The sequence below is a fragment of the Narcine bancroftii genome, chromosome 7 (genome assembly GCF_036971445.1).
Source record: "Narcine bancroftii isolate sNarBan1 chromosome 7, sNarBan1.hap1, whole genome shotgun sequence".
NCBI lineage: Eukaryota > Metazoa > Chordata > Chondrichthyes > Torpediniformes > Narcinidae > Narcine > Narcine bancroftii.
The window spans coordinates 208,757,292-208,776,227 of record NC_091475.1 but is presented as its reverse complement, the minus strand read 5'-3'; the positions used below and the strand labels follow the sequence as shown (position 1 = coordinate 208,776,227).

The 18,936-nt window shown below is 44.8% G+C and overlaps 1 protein-coding gene across 1 annotated transcript in view; it reads left to right on the top strand.

Moving 5' to 3' along the window:
- uvrag (UV radiation resistance associated gene) overlaps positions 1-18,936 on the top strand; it is a 371,671-nt gene that overhangs the window by 342,609 nt on the left and 10,126 nt on the right. The window contains exon 16 of the mRNA XM_069892509.1: positions 12,234-12,325. Within this exon, the coding sequence (XP_069748610.1) occupies positions 12,234-12,325 (92 nt within the window). The remainder of the gene's footprint in view (positions 1-12,233; positions 12,326-18,936) is intronic.

The following is an 18,936-nucleotide window of genomic DNA, read 5'->3' as shown; positions in this document are numbered from 1 at the left end:
AAACTTTGTAAAATTCCACAGAAAATCCATTGTCCCCCGGTGACTTTCCATTTGGCATCTCCTGTATAGCTTCTTTAATCTCAAATTCTTTAAATGGGGCTTCCATTTCCACAACATCTTCCTCCTTTAACGCTGGTAACATTAATTTAGATAAATAAGATTCAATAACACTGCTATCCTGTTTCCCCTCAGAAGTATATAATTTTTGATAAAATTAATAAAACTGGTCATTAATTTCCTGAGGTTTATAGGTAACTATTGAATTCTTTTTAACAGCATTAATAATCCGTGAAACCTGTTCCGACTTTAACTGCCATGCAAGTATCTTATATGCTCTCTCACCCAACTCGTAATAACGCTGCTTAGATCGATTAATTAAATGCTCAAATTGATATGCTTGCAATATGTTATAACGTAGTTTCAAATTAGCCAAAACCACTTTCTTATCTTCTGTCACATCTTTCTGAGGCCTACCTTCTCTAGTTTCCACTTCCAGTTGCTCCTGCGTGCTGCCAAGTAAAGGTGTCTTCTTCCTCTTCAGATGTCATCGGTCCCTTTCTGGTGTGGCTGCAGGTCTGAACACCCGACGACGGCACCCTGACCACGTTGGGATGCCGCCGCTCGGGCCCCCCCAAGTCCACACCCGATCCAGCAACTCCCAAACCCTAGAGGGACCTTCCATGCCCGGTAAGGCCAGGGACTGCACAGGTGCGGCTTCCAACGCCACTCTGCATCTCCGGCCCACCCGACGGCAGCACGGGCTCCTCTCTCGGCAGAGTTGCCCGCACGCCCGACATCGATCGGTAGGATTGGCGCCGGCGTCATACTCAGCCGGGCAGGGTTCCTCTGTGCCTTAGGAACTCCCGAAATCGACTCTATGGCCTCAGTTAAGCAGGTAGGCCTCAATTCTTCAGCACTCTTAAAAGGTTGTTTCTTCTGCAATTGAGTTTTCGCTTTTTTTACATTAGTAGCCATTGTAACCCACTAATGTTCCAAAAATTAAAAAAATACAATTTTTAATCATTTTTATAAACTTTAAAAATGAGTACTTAAAAAACTAGCTGAGGAAGGGTGGGATCGCATGTCTGACCTCTACGCCATCTTGCCACACCCCCCCCCATACACGTGGCTCTTTGACATAATGTGGGGTTCGCGGAAATATGTTGCCTGAGACAAGGATGGCCAATGCTCACAATGGTACTTTAGTGGGCATGGCTTGCAGTCACGTGATTGTGGCATATGTGGTTTTGTAGTGGGCAGTGAAATTAGTGGAGTGCAAGTGTGATCCAGGCTGCCACCCTCCAGAGCTTATGATGCCCTGACCGTGGACTCTTGACGCTTGCCCATCCGAGCTCCCAACACCCCGAAAACAGACTTACTACCCGGTCCCAGCCACCCACTCCCACATCCAAGCTTCCAATGCCCTGAACAGCGCAGGTAACTACCACTGTCAAAGGTAGTGTGCATGTAATATTCCACCCCTAAATTTTACCCTCAAAATGGGTCCACAAAATTTGACTGTAACACAAGTAGATACAGTACGTGTCATTTTTTATGATTGAACTAATACAAATGAGCAGTTTAAAAACTACATACAGCAATAAATATTATTGCATGCATTTCTTAATATTTATATAATATTTTTGTCACAAAATGTGCATATAAGAGTAAAATGCACATTTTTTGGAAAAGACAATGTAGTGGCTGATGTAATTTCCCACTCAGTTGCTCTCAAAGTATCAGCTAAGGACCACGGTATTGACTACGCAGCTCTCGCCGCTGCCCAAGCACAAGATGGTGAGATGCACCTCAATAACCAACCTGCAATGGAAGGAAGCAAATCGATGCCAATGCCAAGCTGCTCTATTTTGACGTGTCAACAGGACATCCATGGCCAGTGGTTCCAGCTTCATGGAGATGTCGCATTTTTGATTCTGTCCATGGTCTTTATCATCCATCTATCAGATCAACCGTTCGTCTGATTTCAGACAGATTTTTTGGGATGGTCTGAAGAAAGATGTCATGCAAATGGCCAGATCTTGTGTAGCTTGTCAAAAAGTCAAAATCCATCAGCATTCAAAAGCACCGCTACAACCCTTCCCACTGGTAACTTGCCACTTCGACCATGTCCATGTGTATATTGTTGGATCAATGCCAGTTTCAAGAGGCTACCGCTCTCTCTTCACGGTGATCGATCAGTTTACAAGATGGCCTGAGGCAGTCCCCATGGTGGATGCTTCTACAGACTTTTGTGTATGAGCATTCCTTAATTCCTGGGTGAGTCGCTTCGGCCTACCAGCGCACATCACTTTTGACAGAGGACCTCAATTCACATCTTCATTATGGACGGCCTTACCTCGGCTGCTTGGCTCTAGGCTTCAACATTACAAGCGCCTATCACCCACAGTCCAACAGGATTGTTGAACGATTCCATCGTTGCCTTAAATCAGCCTTAATGGCGGTCCCAACTGGGCAGATGAACTACCTCGGCATTAGGACAACTCCAAAGAGGATCTTCACACTTTGTCTGTGGAGTTTGTATACGGTGCGCCTTTGGTGGTCCCAGGAGAATTCGTTCCACACAGATCCAGTAAAGATGAAGATCCCAAAGAGCTGCTGGGCAGACTAAGGGAGACCTTAGGCAAATTATCCCCTGTACCACCATTATCACATCAGAAACATGTACCACACGAACTGAAGGACTGTGAGTGCATGTTTGTGCGTGGAAAAGCACATGGACAGCCCTTGAGGGTGCCAGATGAGGGACTATACAGGGTGATAAGACAAACGAGGTCAACCTGCATCTTGAATTGCCTCTGTCATTCACAATTGACAGGTTCAAACCTGCCCACGTTGACAAAACCACCCGTATTCATCAGCCAGCAGTCCGATGTAGTCCAAAAAAACTACAAGGTGATAGTGTCAGTTCTGGGTGGAGGAGGGGACACAGCTCTACAGTTAGACTACAACTCCTAGAAGTCTAGCGAACCTGCACTGGACGACATAATGTTCATGGCGTGGCGTGCGTGGTTCAATGTTTGAAAAGAATGCATGTGTGACTCGAGTAAATGAGTTCTGATTTAACTGTATCTGTGTGTGTCATTTTTTTCACGTTCATCAGCCACCATTTGATTCATATCCTTTCAAACTCTTCCTAATTGATGTGTCTGCCTATATTTTATACAATGTAAATTAGTTCAGTAACAATCTATATACACTGTTCTTCTCAATCCATTGCCACATTGTGAAATACAATGGCAGGATGGTACAGTTAATTGTATTTTTTTCTGTCATTACAACTTTGAAAATGAAAGAAAGTAATTAAATGAGTTTCATATTTCCAAAGCCATTGTTTTTAACAGTGGTGTGGTTTGGAGCCTTCTAGCTATTCCACTATCAATGCACAATCCACCTTCATACAATTCAAAGCCAAACTTCATTATATAAAGACCCTAAGACATGGGAGCAGAAATAGGCTATTCAGCCCAATTAGTCTACCCTGTCGTTCCATCATGAGCTGATCCATTCTCCCACTCAGTTCCACTCTCCGGCCTTCTCCTCATTACCTTTGATGCCCTAGCTAATGAGGGATCTATCTCTACCTTAAATTACACCAAACTTCTGGCCTCCACAATTGCCTGTGGCAACAAATTCCACAGATGCACCACCCTCTGGCTGAAGAAATTCTTCCACAGCCCTGTTCTAAGTGGACACTTGGTTGAAATGAAGCCTCTGTGTTTGGCTTTTCTAACACTGAATCCAGTCTTTGTCATAAATAAAGCCATCTTGCTAAGATAGATTTTGTACCATCAACACAACTTATGTTTATAATTATTAAGCCTCGTTGCAGATGTTTGGCCACTTTAAGTAATCTGAAATTTTGAAAACAGTGCAACACATGTACATTGTTTGATTTTTTTTATTACCTAACGGATGTCTTGAAGACTTTTTTACTCTGAAAGCATCCACTTTGCTTTCTTGCCAAAAGTTTGAGTTATTTTAGCTTAAAATAACTCCAATACAATAGCTGCTCAATAATGTTGCCTCTGGGAGCTATAACTAAAGCACATTACAAGGAGAGAGAAGTTATTAGAGGAGGGAATATTTCTTGTCTGAATAGTTGAGGAAGTTATAAACTGTACATTAAGAACTATAATAACTGGAAGGGTCGGACATGTCTACTTGGTGCACCTGCAGATTGTCCCCACTCACTGATCCCGACATGGCCAATGGCGAAAGATGGAATATGGAGACCATCTGTTGGTGTGGGAAGATGGGACAAAAGTCATCAGATTGGCATTTGTAGACAGCTTTTAATGTGTGCCATTGAAGGTGAGAAAGTAGAGTCTTCGAAGCCACCAGTGAAATTACCATTGTAAATGCATGAGCAAGTTTACATTCTGCCAATGTGCATTTTACTTCAAATAACCAAGGGATCACTTCAGATTGCGGTTGATCCGTTCATGGGAAATTGTAGCAGTTGATTTTGCTGTGGCAAGTTACAGACAGCACGAAGATAAATAGGCAGACAGAAGCACAAAAGCTGCAGATGCTGGACAAGGATAATTGGAACGTCTTAGCAGGTCAGGCAGCATCTGTGGAGAGAAATGGGTAGTCAACATTTCAGGTCGGAACCTCTTATCGAGACTTAAATAAATAAGCAGACATGTTCTTCAAGGCACAGAACAAGACATCACATGTCTATGCTGACCATCAAGTCCAATTCATAGTCATCGGACTGTACAACACGATGAAACAGTGTTCTCTGGTCCTCAGTGCAAAACAAACAGACGCACAACCAGACATAACACAAAAACAGACAAATAATTATATACAGGACAGTATTTTATCTAAATAAATAAATATTGCTTCATGAATATGAGAGTCTCGGATAGTTAGTGTGAGCAGTTCCTTTGGTCATTCAGCAGTTTCGCTGCCTGTGGGAAGAAGCTGTTCCTCAGCCTGGTGGTGCTGGCTCTGATCCTCCTGGATCTCTTTCCCGACGGAGCAGCTGACAGATGTGTGCAGGTTGGAAGGAGTCCTTGATGACTTTGCATGCTCTGTTCAGACAATGATCCTAGTAGATCATGTCGATGGGAGGGAGACTCTAGTGAACCTATGGACTCCAAGAAGGATGCGAATTTGACATGCTTGTCTACTGAAACCACGCTAGTTTAATATGTCTTCCTTCCTGTATATAATATGATTCTCCCTGTGGAAGTTCTTTTTTTTTGTTTTAAATTTCAGTTCTTCTCAAAGACCTCGCACGGTGAGAAGGATGCTTCTGCTAGCTAACTTATAGGTGATCTCTAACAATCATTCAGCCCCGTAAAGAGAATAATTTACAGTTTCAATTAAAAGAAAGCTATAAACACCAAGCAAAGGCAGCGTGCAAGCACTATTCAGGAGCCTTACGCTTGCGTGGAAGAAACGACCTTTAAGCCTATTGATGTCGCACTTTCAAACTTAAGCCTTCTTCCCGATGGAAGGAGGAAGAAGAGAGTGTGTCCTGGGTGTGATGGGTTCTTCAGTACGTTGGCTGCCTTTCCTAATCAGCGGAAGATGTAGATGGAGTCCATGGAGGGAAGTTTGTCTTGTATTCTGGGCTGTATTCACTATGCTACATAGCTTCTTCTGATCCATGCTTTTGATGGCCCACCTGCAGTGGTCAAGGGACGAGGGGGACTAGCCAAATTTCCTTACAAAATGTATATTGCCTACATTATTGTCTTGTCTATTTTTGAGGCAAATGTCTCAAGAATGCTGCACCCTTCCATCTGCTAATCTGTAGTAGATAATACAGAAATGGACGCTACATTTACTTGATTTCATGATCTTAACCATTGGAATATAATTAGTAAGGAGGTATGGACGTCTACTAGCATGTCACTAATAGGTGCTACAAAGACCTTTTTAAACTGTTCATCTTCCTGACGTAGTTGTCATATATTCTCAGTTGCCTTCACTCCCTAGTTTATTTATACACTTCTTGATGGCAATTCAAAACTTGCAACTATGCAGTTTTAAAAAGTTGTAACCTTAAAAAACTCAATTTCTTCACAGGGATGCTTATCCATCTAAAAAATGACAGCAAGTGGTTAAGTTTAGGACAGCTGTCCCTAAGCTTGGTGAAAGACTCTTCTTTAAAAAGGAGAATGGTAGATAAGTCCACAGGTTGAGGGAGGGATTTTCAAGGCCTTGCACTCGACACCTGAAGGCACAGCTGTCAGTCATGGGTAAAGAATTTTCCCATTACTTTCATTTCTAACTGTGAAGAAGGTACACCAACGCCTGTACTTTCTAAGAAGTCTGAGGAGATCTGGCTTGTTGCCGATCTCTTTCAAACTTTACAGGTGCACTTTGGAAAGTATACTGACTGGATTCATCACAGCCTAATTTGGTGATACAATGGCCCAGGAATGCAGAAGGTAGCAAACATGACCAGGTCCATTATAAGCTCTGACCTCCCATCTTTTGAAGACACTGATGTGAAGTGCTGCCTCAAGAAGATACAGAAGGCCTGAACGTCAGCATCTCTCGGTTCAAAAGCAGTTTCTTTCCAACCTCCCCATATTGCACTGCTCCTTTCTTCTTCTTTGGCTTGGCTTCGCGGACGAAGATTTATGGAGGGGGTAAAAAGTCCACGTCAGCTGCAGGCTCGTTTGTGGCTGACCAGTCCGATGCGGGACAGGCAGACACGATTGCAGCGGTTGCAAGGGAAAATTGGTTGGTTGGGGTTGGGTGTTGGGTTTTTCCTCCTTTGCCTTTTGTCAGTGAGGTGGGCTCTGCGGTCTTCTTCAAAGGAGGCTGCTGCCCGCCAAACTGTGAGGCGCCAAGATGCACGGTTTGAGGCGTTATCAGCCCACTGGCGGTGGTCAATGTGGCAGGCACCAAGAGATTTCTTTAGGCAGTCCTTGTACCTTTTCTTTGGTGCACCTCTGTCACGGTGGCCAGCGGAGAGCTCGCCATATAATACGATCTTGGGAAGGCGATGGTCCTCCATTCTGGAGACGTGACCCATCCAGCGCAGCTGGATCTTCAGCAGCGTGGACTCGATGCTGTCGACCTCTGCCATCTCGAGTACCTCGACGTTAGGGGTGTGAGCGCTCCAATGGATGTTGAGGATGGAGCGGAGACAACGCTGGTGGAAGCGTTCTAGGAGCCGTAGGTGGTGCCGGTAGAGGACCCATGATTCGGAGCCGAACAGGAGTGTGGGTATGACAACGGCTCTGTATACGCTTATCTTTGTGAGGTTTTTCAGTTGGTTGTTTTTCCAGACTCTTTTGTGTAGTCTTCCAAAGGCGCTATTTGCCTTGGCGAGTCTGTTGTCTATCTCATTGTCGATCCTTGCATCTGATGAAATGGTGCAGCCGAGATAGGTAAACTGGTTGACCGTTTTGAGTTTTGTGTGCCCGATGGAGATGTGGGGGGGCTGGTAGTCATGGTGGGGAGCTGGCTGATGGAGGACCTCAGTTTTCTTCAGGCTGACTTCCAGGCCAAACATTTTGGCAGTTTCCGCAAAGCAGGACGTCAAGCGCTGAAGAGCTGGCTCTGAATGGGCAACTAAAGCGGCATCGTCTGCAAAGAGTAGTTCACAGACAAGTTTCTCTTGTGTCTTGGTGTGAGCTTGCAGGTGCCTCAGATTGAAGAGACTGCCATCCGTGCGGTACCAGATGTAAACAGCGTCTTCATTGTTGGGGTCTTTCATGGCTTGGTTCAGCATCATGCTGAAGAAGATTGAAAAGAGGGTTGGTGCGAGAACACAGCCTTGCTTCACGCCATTGTTAATGGAGAAGGGTTCAGAGAGCTCATTGCTGTATCTGACCCGACCTTGTTGGTTTTCGTGCAGTTGGATAATCATGTTGAGGAACTTTGGGGGACATCCGATGCGCTCTAGTATTTGCCAAAGCCCTTTCCTGCTCACGGTGTCGAAGGCTTTGGTGAGGTCAACAAAGGTGATGTAGAGTCCTTTGTTTTGTTCTCTACACTTTTCTTGGAGCTGTCTGAGGGCAAAGACCATGTCAGTGGTTCCTCTGTTTGCGCGAAAGCCGCACTGTGATTCTGGGAGAATATTCTCAGCGACACTAGGTATTATTCTATTTAGTAGAATCCTAGCGAAGATTTTGCCTGCAATGGAGAGCAACGTGATTCCCCTGTAGTTTGAGCAGTCTGATTTCTCGCCTTTGTTTTTGTACAGGGTGATGATGGTGGCATCACGAAGATCCTGAGGCAGTTTACCTTGGTCCCAACAAAGCTTGAAAAACTCATGCAGTTTGGCATGCAGAGTTTTGCCGCCAGCCTTCCAGACTTCTGGGGGGATTCCATCCATACCTGCTGCTTTGCCACTTTTCAGTTGTTCGATTGCCTTATATGTCTCATCCAGGGTGGGAACCTCATCCAGCTCTAGCCTTAGGGGCTGTTGAGGGAGCTGGAGCAGGGCGGAATCTTGGACTGAGCGGTTGGTACTGAAAAGAGATTGGAAGTGTTCTGACCATCGGTTGAGGATGGAGATCTTGTCGCTGAGGAGGACTTTGCCGTCTGAGCTGCGCAGCGGGCTTTGGACTTGGGGTGAGGGGCCGTACACAGCCTTTAGAGCCTCGTAGAAACCCCTGAAGTCGCCAATGTCCGCGCTGAGCTGTGTTCGTTTGGCGAGGCTAGTCCACCACTCATTTTGGATCTCCCGGAGTTTGCGCTGAAGATGGCTGCATGTGCGACGGAAGGCTTGTTTCTTCTCTGGACAGGACGGCTTTGTAAGGTGAGCCTGGTGGGCAGCTCGCTTCTTTGCCAGCAGCTCCTGGATTTCCTGGCTGTTTTCGTCAAACCAGTCCTTGTTTTTCCTGGAGGAGAAGCCCAGTACCTCTTCAGTGGATTGCAGTATGGTAGTCTTCAACTGATCCCAGAGGGTTTCAGGGGACGGGTCCGTGAGGCGGGTTGCAACGTCGAGCTTTGCTTTGAGGTTTGCCTGGAGGTTTCCTCTCGCTTCGTCTGACTGCAGTTTTCCAACATTGAACCTCTTTCTGGGGGCTTTATTGTTCCTGGGCTTTGGCTTGAAGTGAAGGTTGAGCTTGCAGCGAACCAGCCGGTGGTCAGTGTGGCATTCCGCGCTAGGCATGACCCTGGTGTGGAGCACATCTTGTTTGTCACTTTCTCGCACCAGGATGTAGTCCAGGAGGTGCCAGTGTTTGGATCGGGGATGCATCCAGGTGGTCTTAAGGCTGTCCCTCTGCTGAAAAAGGGTGTTTGTTATCTATTTTTAATTTAATCTATGCTATTGTAATTTTTAATGAAGTACCTGTTTGGTTGGACTAGGACCAGAGGGCACAACTTCAGGATCGAGGGTCGCCCATTTAAAACAGAGAAGCGGAGGGTTTCTTTTTTTAGCCCGAGTGGTGACCCTCTGGTTTGCTACCTCAGGCAGCTGTGGGGGTCAAGTCGTTGGGTGTGTTTAACGCAGAGATTGAGAGGTATCACAGGTAACGGGGAGGTCAGGGAATGGGGCTGAGCAGGAGAATGGATCAGCTCATGATGGAATGGCGGAGCGGACTCGACGGGCTGAGGGCCTAATTCAGCTCCTATATCTTGTGGTCTATTCGGCAAGAAAGAATTTCAGTGCATGTATATATGGCACGCTCATTATCATTCTCCTCTAACTTTCTCATTCTGTGATCTATAACAATGCTTTAGCACTAGGCCGTCAAGTTGATATCTCTTTCTGCATCTGGGAGTTTATTTTTTGCATTTAGTAGTTATAACACATTAAATGCACTTTCAATGTAATGTGTTTTTAAGCATCCTGATGTTGTTAAAATTGTTAAGTAATACAAGGCCCCTCTCTTCAAATAATTCTAGAGATTTCTCCTCTCTCAGATTTTATTCCAATTTTTTTTTTCTGCATTTAGAGCTGCTACTTCAAGCACCTCTGTTCTGCTCTTTGTGTAGAGTTTAAATGTTCTTCCATTTTCTGCATAGGTTTAAGCCGGGTGATCTGGCTTCCTCCTAAATCCTAAAGATGTGGGAGGGTAATTGTAGTGTAGATCAGTGGCAAAGGTAGCCAGAGGGGAGTTAGAAGAACAAGTGAAAGACTAAATGGTGAAAGGACAGGGAAAGAGGGAGGGGCAACAGGAGAGAAGGGATTGGTCTGCTGGGTGCTGGCATGAGCCCAGCTGCATTCTGGGTCATTCTACAAATGATATTAAGCAAGTCTTCAGCAAATAACTTTTATTGCGTGAATCTTTGCTGTCTACTCTGCCTTGCAATTTGTTTCATCATTTATTCTTGGGTGGCTAACTTTCTCAGATGAAGCGTCGCTAACCCTCAGTCTGTGCAGCTCTCCAGTATTTTTTAGTGATGTGCCTCGTGCCTGTACACCGAGATGCCGTGTCCGAGGAGTAGTCTGAGTCTTGTGACATTTGCATGGGGCTTCTCCTGACTTTTATACACTCTTGGTGCTGTGTTTGCATTACTGTCACAATTTGCAGAAATGTCAAATTGTCTACAACCCCTTGGTTCCACAGTCTGAAGACCAGCACCTGCAGGTTCAAGAACAGTTAATTTCCAACAGCTATCAGGCTCTTGAAACCCCCCCCCCCCCCTTAGTTACACTGATCAGGGACTGCTTCAACACCATTAAAGGACTGTCTGTGCTATTGCACAGTCACTTTTTACACTTGAGGTTAACTGTGAACATTTTCTATTATCTTTTTATTATGTTTATTGCCCTTTTAAATAAATTAAGCATACTATTGTAGCTGTTTTTGTGTGTTCTTTTGTAGTTTTTTTTAAATTGCTTGTTCAGCAAGTAAGAATTCATTGCATATGTACCTTGGAGATGAGAAGGTTATGTACCCCGGGGATGAGAAGGCTATGAACCCCGGGGACAAGGTTATATACCCCGGGGATGAGAAGGTTATGTACCCCAGGGATGAGAAGGCTATGAACCCCGGGGATGAGAAGGCTATGTACCCCATGGATAAGGTTATGTACCCCGGGGATGAGAAGGTTATGTACCCCAGGGATGAGAAGGCTATGAACCCCGGGGACAAGGTTATATACCCCGGGGATGAGAAGGTTATGTACCACGGGGATGAGAAGGTTATGTACCCCAGGGATGAGAAGATTATGAACCCCGGGGACAAGGTTATATACCCCAGGAATGAGAAGGTTATGTACCACGGGGATGAGAAGGTTATGTACCCCAGGGATGAGAAGGCTATGTACCCCATGGATAAGGTTATATACCCCGGGGATGAGAAGGTTATGTACCACGGGGATGAGAAGGTTATGTACCCCAGGGATGAGAAGACTATGAACCCCGGGGACAAGGTGATATCCCCCGGGGATGAGAAGGTTATGTACCCCAGAGATGAGAAGGCTATGAACCCCGGGGACAAGGTTATATACCCCGGGGATGAGAAGGTTATGTACCACGGGGATGAGAAGGTTATGTACCCCAAGGATGAGAAGACTATGAACCCCGGGGACAAGGTGATATCCCCTGGGGATGAGAAGGTTATGTACCACGGGGATGAGAAGACTATGTACCCCATGGATAAGGTTATGTACCCCGGGGATGAGAAGGTTATGTACCCCGGGGATGAGAAAGTTATCAACTGACACCTCTGGGCCTATAGTTGTTGCCGTTTGGACGGATGAGGGGGTATCACATTGAGACTTCCTGAACATTGAAAGGGCTGGATAGAGTCGACGTGGAGAAGACGTTTCCAGTGGTGGGAGAGTCTAGGACTGGAGGGCACAGCCTCAGAATAAAAGGAAGTCTCTTTAGAATGCGATAGGAAATGTCTTCAGCCAGAGGTTTGCTGAATCTATGCCAAAAACAGCTGTGGAGTCTAAGTCATTGGGCATATTTAAAGTGGAGATTGGTCGATTCTTGATTAGTAAAGGTGTCAAAGGTTATGAGGAGAATGGGGTGGAGAGGAAACATGATTTGAGTGGTGGAACAGACTTGATAGGCCAAATGGTCTAATTCTGCTTCTATGTCTTATATGATAATAAACTTGTTATCATTAAAATGAACTGAAATGAAGAAAGAGCGAGGTGTTTTCAGCCCCTTTGCATTATTACATAGCAGTTTTGTAATCAAGTAATGGTGGACTGATTGGAGTTTCAAATGTTGAATTATATCCACTCTGTGGAGATCTTCATTTGAGAAAAGCTAATTCTGCGCAGCGTTTGAAAAGTAAGGATACACTAAACGCCGTTGTTTGTATTTACAGCTAAGGTACCAGCACGGTATGTCCACACCAGATCTCCGACAGACACTTCCTAACCTGAAAAGCTTCATGGAGCAAGGGCTAATGGTGAGATGGTATGTATTCAGTCAATCCCTGCATTTTACATTTTAGTGAGAATAGATCAGCTGGTCATTGTAAAACCAGTTATTGTGCTTGACGTAAAAAGCATTGAGAAAAGAACAGCAAATCTGTAGAATCGATAAGTGGTCATTAAGTCAATGTATCGAGAAGCTTTGGCTGATGGCGTTTTGAAGCAGCCTGACGAAAAGCTCAACAACCTGTCATCTGTTCCTTCTAATTTGAAATCTTCACCATTTATAAGAGCAATTACCTGCAACATCCTTTGTCAATCTTCCTTCAAAGTTTTTAATCCTTTCTGTAGTTCATCTCTGCCAAACATGCTCATTATCGATTTGTGAGTAGGTGTGAGGTGTTGCACTTTGGGAGGTCACTTCCAAGAGGAAATGGCAGGATCCTGAGGAGCTTTGATAGATTGATGGAACTTTGGGTGCAAGTCCATAGCTTCTTCAAAGTGGCCACACAAGTGGGTGGGGTGGTCACAACGGTACATGGCATGTTTGCTTTCAATGGTTGTGGTGTTGACAGTGAAAGTTTGGAAGTCATGTTGCAGCTGTATAAAACTTCAGTTAAGTCTCATTTGGTGTGAACCACGAAATTCTGCACATGGTGTGATTGCAGTCAAAACAGAAATGCTGGAGAAACTCGGTTGGTCTTGCAGCATCCATCGGAAGTAAAGATGTAGGAGAATCAGAATTCCTCGTCATGAACATGTCAAGAAATTTGTTGTTTTGTGGCAACATCACAGTGCAAGCATTTTTATAAACCAGTTTACAAAATAAAAAAAAAATGCAAGAAAAAGACAAAGTAAGGTATGGTAGTATTTAGGAGTATGTGTGTGAAAACACACACACACACACACACACACACACACACACACACACACAGACTTTACTTGATTTGTTTAAGAGAATTAAGGTTACAGAATTCCATTCATCAAATTCACAACCTACTGGGAGAAACTATTCCCCAGCCTGGCCATCCTGATTTTGATGCTCCTGTACCTCCTTCCTGATGGTAGTGGGCCAAAGATACAGTGTGGTAGATGGTAGGGATCCTCGAAATTCTTTGAGCCCTATTGAAGATGGCTTTTCTCCCAGGGTGGAATTGTCAAATACTTGTGTGCAGATTTAGGGTGAGAGGGGAAACTTTGAAGGAGATTTACGATGCAAGTTTTTTTATACATGGTGGTACATGGCTGAAATGCACTGCCAGGGGTGGTGGTAGAAGCACACATGATAGCAAAGACTAAGAGGCATTTATAAAGGTAGGGAATTAAGGGGTATGGACCACTTGCAGGCAAATAAGCAGTTTAAATTGGTATAATGTTTGGCACAGACATGATGGGTGAAAAGGCCTGTTCCTGTGCTATTTTCTGGTAGTGCATTTCAGACCTCAATTACTGTATTCTATGCTTAAAAGTAATTCTCAAATTATTATTGGTTTTTGACTCAATTACCTTCATTCTGTGTCCTCCTGTTCTTGACTTTACTGCCCTTCATGATTTTGAATATCCCACAAAGCTCCAGTTTTTCAGGTATGCCAGAAGCCTCATGTACATCTCCCCCCTCGCCTCCACCCAGGGCCGCCAACAGTCCATCCGGGTGAGGCAGAGCTGGGTGTTCACATCATCCAACCTAATCTACTGCTCTCAGTGGGGCCTCATCTACATTGACAAGGCAAAGTCCAGGTTGGGTGACCACTTCGACCTGCACTCTGTCTGAGGGTTCAAGCTAAAATTCCCAGTAGCCAATCATTTCAATTCCCTTCACCATTCCCACACAGACGTGTCAGTCCTCGGTTTCAATGTGTTGCCAGAGTGAAACTTGATGTTCCTGTGGGACAGTCAAAACCCATTGGGGTGAACATAGATTATTTTTTATAATTTTAGGTCATCCCAGCCTCTATCTGGTGCCACTTTTTCCATCTCTTTATCTACTCATTTTCTCACTTTCCTCTCTAACCTTCCACTGCCCCTCCTCCCAATGGTCTATCCCTCTACATGCCTCGCCCCCTCTTCTACCTTCTGTCCAACACCCTCTCAATTTTTAGCCCATTCAGCTTCTTTATCCCCTTCCCTTCTTTCCAACTTCCCCCCCCCCACCCCTGCCTTTGATATCTAAAAGATTATGAGAGACACACATGGGGTAAAACACCCAGCACCTTTTTCCCAGGGCAAGAGTAGCAAACATCAGAGGACATGTGTACAAGATGAGTGGAGGAAAGTTTAGGGGAAATGCCAGGGATAAATTAGTTTTACACAGAAAGTAGTGGGTGCCCAAAATGGATTGCCAGGGGTGGTGGTGGTGGCTGGTACAATATAGACATTTAAAAGACTCTTCGACAACCACATGGATGAAAGAAAAGTAGAGGGTTACGGGTACGAGGTAGGGAAGGTTGAATCAGAACTCATTGTCATGAGCATGTCAACAATTCATTGTTTTGTGGCAGAATCACAGTGCAAACCACCTTACAAAATAAATACAAAGTCAAAGGAAGGCCGTGTCTGTGGTTCATTGACCATTCAGCAATCTGATGGCAGCAGAGAAGAAGCGGTCCTTGTGCCACTGGGTGCTCATCATTTCTCCCAATGGTAGCAGGGAGAAGAGAGCATGGCCTGGGTGGTGGAAGTTCCTTGAGGATAGAGGCTGCTTTCTTAAGACACCACCTCTATGTCCTTGATGAAGTGGTCTGGTTCCCATAATGTCGCCGGCCTAGTTATCAACCCTCTGGAGTTTATTGAGAAGGTTTACATCAATCAACCTCAAAGGCTGAAAAGCCTATACTCACCTCTAATATTCCATGATTTCACCCTTTCCTACTTAGCTCTCAATGAAGGATCCCGACCTGCTGAGTCCTGCCAGCTTCTCATTCTTTGCTGAAGTCCCTAATTCCTGGAATCCGGTTTGTAACTTTCCTCTGCACCTTCTTGGAAGCATTTGCCCTTTTTCTCAGAGTGCTGTACCCAGAGCTAGATACAATATTCCAGATGTCAAACACGAAAGACCGCAGACACTGTGATTGTAGTAAAAACACACAGAAATGCTGGAGGAACTCAGCCGGTCTGGCAGTGTTCATAGGAGGTAAATATATACTGTATATTTCGGCGAATAAATCAACCTTTAGACCAAGCAGCCCCATTTTCAGCCTCATTTTCATGTTTTTATCATATATTGGGCGTACAAGTCCGGGCCTCCCAGCAACAGCCCAAACAAAGAATTACAATAATAGTGTGTTAAAAAAAAACCTTTGTTCCTGGCTGGGAAGATGCCAAGCGGAGCTGGGTCCAAGTCTTCAGCGTCGGCTGCAGCCGGAGCCAGCGAAGGTGACTCCATTCTCAACAGTGGGTGTGCTGCCACCCGCATCGAAGAAGTTGCCTCGCGTGCTTCGTGCAGGATCCACGGCTACATGTCGGCTCCCGGGCAGGAGTAGGGACCTTGGCCTACCAGGCAGGAGCGGAGACCTCGGGCTCTAGAGTTGTAAAATGTCTGGGTGGGTTATGGCAGCGCCTGGTGTTGGGGAGCTGCTTCGGGTCATCTTATACACTGAATCTACATCGAATGTTTTTTTTTAGTTGAATTTAAGGTCTCATATTGACCTCTGATTTTTGAGGGTTTCAAGACGGCATATGCCAAAATACGTATTTAGCAACATTTCGGGCCTGAGCCCCTCTTACGAGGAGGAGGGCTTGAAGATGGGCTCAGGCCTGAAATGTCATTAATACATCTTTACCTCCTATGGACACTGTGAGACCGGCTGAGTTCCTGCAGCATTTCACAATATTCCAGTTGTAGCTGAACCAACGCTTTCTAAAATGGATTTGTTCATCTGTCAAGTAAGTAGGTTCATGTGCAGCATGGATCTGTTGGACTAAATTGGCTGCTTCTTGGTGTTAAAATTCCATATAATTTTAACGTGGAGCACGTTTTTCCTTGTCCAGGTTTTCCATTCCATTCGTGCAGTTTCCCTTGACTGAGTTTTATCACAAATATATATTGAGGATCCTTACCAGCATGTCGGAGGAATTACTGGAACTTTTGAATGAAAGTCCCAGCTAGACTTCTGTTTTACTCCTTCAGTGATCTCTTCATTTTAACCATAATTTTTTTCTCTCTGCTATCCCGAGCTTCCTCTGTCACTCGGTCTTCAACTCTTCCTTTCTATTCCTCCATCTCTGCTCCCAAGATGAGGTCTTCCATGCGAGATCAGCTGAGATTTATGAGATTTATTCCTCCTTCAAAATATGTGGCTTCCCCTCCACAACCATCAACTCGGCATTCACCAACATCTCCTCCAATTACCACACATCTGTCCTGGCCCCTTCTGCCCCAGGCACAACAAGGATAGGATTCCCCTTGTCCTTACCTACTATACCATCAGCCTCTGCATCGAACATATCATCCTCCGCAATTTCCATCACCTACAGCATGATCCCCCCACCAGACATATCTTCCCCTCTCCTCTTTCTGCAGGAACCACTCCCTCCATGACTCCCTCATCCATTCAATCCTTCCCACTAATCACCTCCTTGGTACCCACCCCTGTGACCACAGGAGGAGTCACACTTGCATCCACATGTCCTCCCTCACCACCATTTGGGACTTCAACCAGTCCTTCCAAGTGAAGCAACACTTCACTTGTGAATCTGCAGGGATCATCAACTGCATGCGATGCTGCTGTTGTGGCCCCCTCTACATCAGGGAGACGAGGCACAGTCTGGGAGATTGCTTCATTGGGCACCTTCGCTCAATCTGCTGTAATGGTGGGCACGTCCTAGTGGCAAAGCATTTCAATTTCCCATGCCGACATGTCTGTCCATGGTCTCATGCACTTCCAAACCGAGACCACCTGAGAATTAGTGGAACAATGCCTCCTTTCTATCTGGGTGCCCTCCAACCAGATGACATTAATATCGTATACTGATTTCCATTAGGCCGGGACCCCCTCCCATTTCTTTACCTATCGCTATGTCTCGTCCTCTCTCTCTCTTTCTCTCTCTGTATCTCTCTCCCTATCCCTCTATCTCATTCACCTCCACATAGCTACTCCCTCCCCCAATTAATTCTCAGTTTCTCTCTCCTTCCCTCCTTTCCATGTCCACCTATGACTTCTTGCCTGTGTTCCTCCCCTGCACTCTCTTCCCCCACTTTTTTATTCAGGTTTAAACCTGCTTTTTTGTTCATCCCTTTGCCTCCTCTGGATGCTGCGGGACCTGCTGAGTTTCTCCAGCACATTTGTGCATTAACTACAATCACAGCATCTGCAGTCTTTCTTGTTTCACTCCAACTCTCCCCATAGTATTTCCAGTGTCTGGGACGAGAATTATGAACTCCCTTCAATCTTTTGTTTTCTTGTGTCCATATCGTTGCTGTCTTTGAGAACATGTTAATCTTTACCGATAAAAGTACAAACAATTACGGAGGATGTTTTTGTGTCCAGCACATTGTTAAGTGCCCAATAGATCATTCTAATAATGCTTCCCCAACTTTGTCAGCCTCTTCCATCAATATTTGTTTAAATATGTAGGAGTAATGCCAAATGTAGATTTGAAAAATATAGGACATCAGAAAGCCTTGTAATGAAATGGCACTTTATCTCATCTCTCAAATATCTGAAATGATGTGCATATTTGTGATAACTTTGAAGTTCTTGGACTGTTCTGGAGACAAATTCCTTGCCACTCCGTGCACTTAATCAGACCTTGCTGTGAAAATGAGAGGCAAAGCTTTCTGTTTAGTCATACAAGCCAGATAGAGTGCACATAGTCCCTTTCACAGCCTCAGAGCATTGTAAAACACTTAATTCAAAGTACTTCTGAACTGGTGTTACTGTCGTAATGTGGGAAATGCCGCAGCAACGTGTGCAGATCAAGCTCCTAAAATCATCAAGGTACTAATGGGCAGATATTTAGTTTTATTTATGTGAATGGAGGGGAAAATCTCCTGTTCCTGAGTTGTGGTGGTGCCAGGGGATCTGCACGTGGCTTCCTGATCTTACAGTGATCAAAACCTAACACAGTTCACCGTGCTAGATCAGCACCAAACATTCAAATCCAAGTGGGAGTTGAACACACAGCCTGTGTATCAGACAACTGAATATGGAAAGGATTTTCGGTAAAAGGCCACTTTTATTTTCCATTCTTGCCCAGTGTAACATCATTTTTGTTTCCCCCAGAAAGAAACTTTATTAGCATTTCTTTTTTTTAAAACCAGTGTCATGAAAGCTATTTTTAAAATTTTTTCCAAGAATGCAATTGACTCTGCCTTTTGCATTCAACCTGCCCCAAGTATTACTCCTTGTGAGTACTCCCTAAGTATTACTCCTTGTGAATACTCCCCAAGTATTACTCCTTGTGAGTACTCCCTAAGTATCTCTCCTTGTGAATACTCCCCAAGTATTACTCCTTGTGAATACTCCCCAAGAATTACTCCTTGTGAATACTCCCCAAGTATTACTCCTTGTGAATACTCCCCAAGTATTACTCCTTGTGAATATTCCCTAAGTATTACTCCTTGTGAATACTCCCCAAGTATTACTCCTTGTGAATACTCCCCAAGTATTACTCCTTGTGAATACTTCCCAAGTCTTACTCCTTGTGAATCGTCCA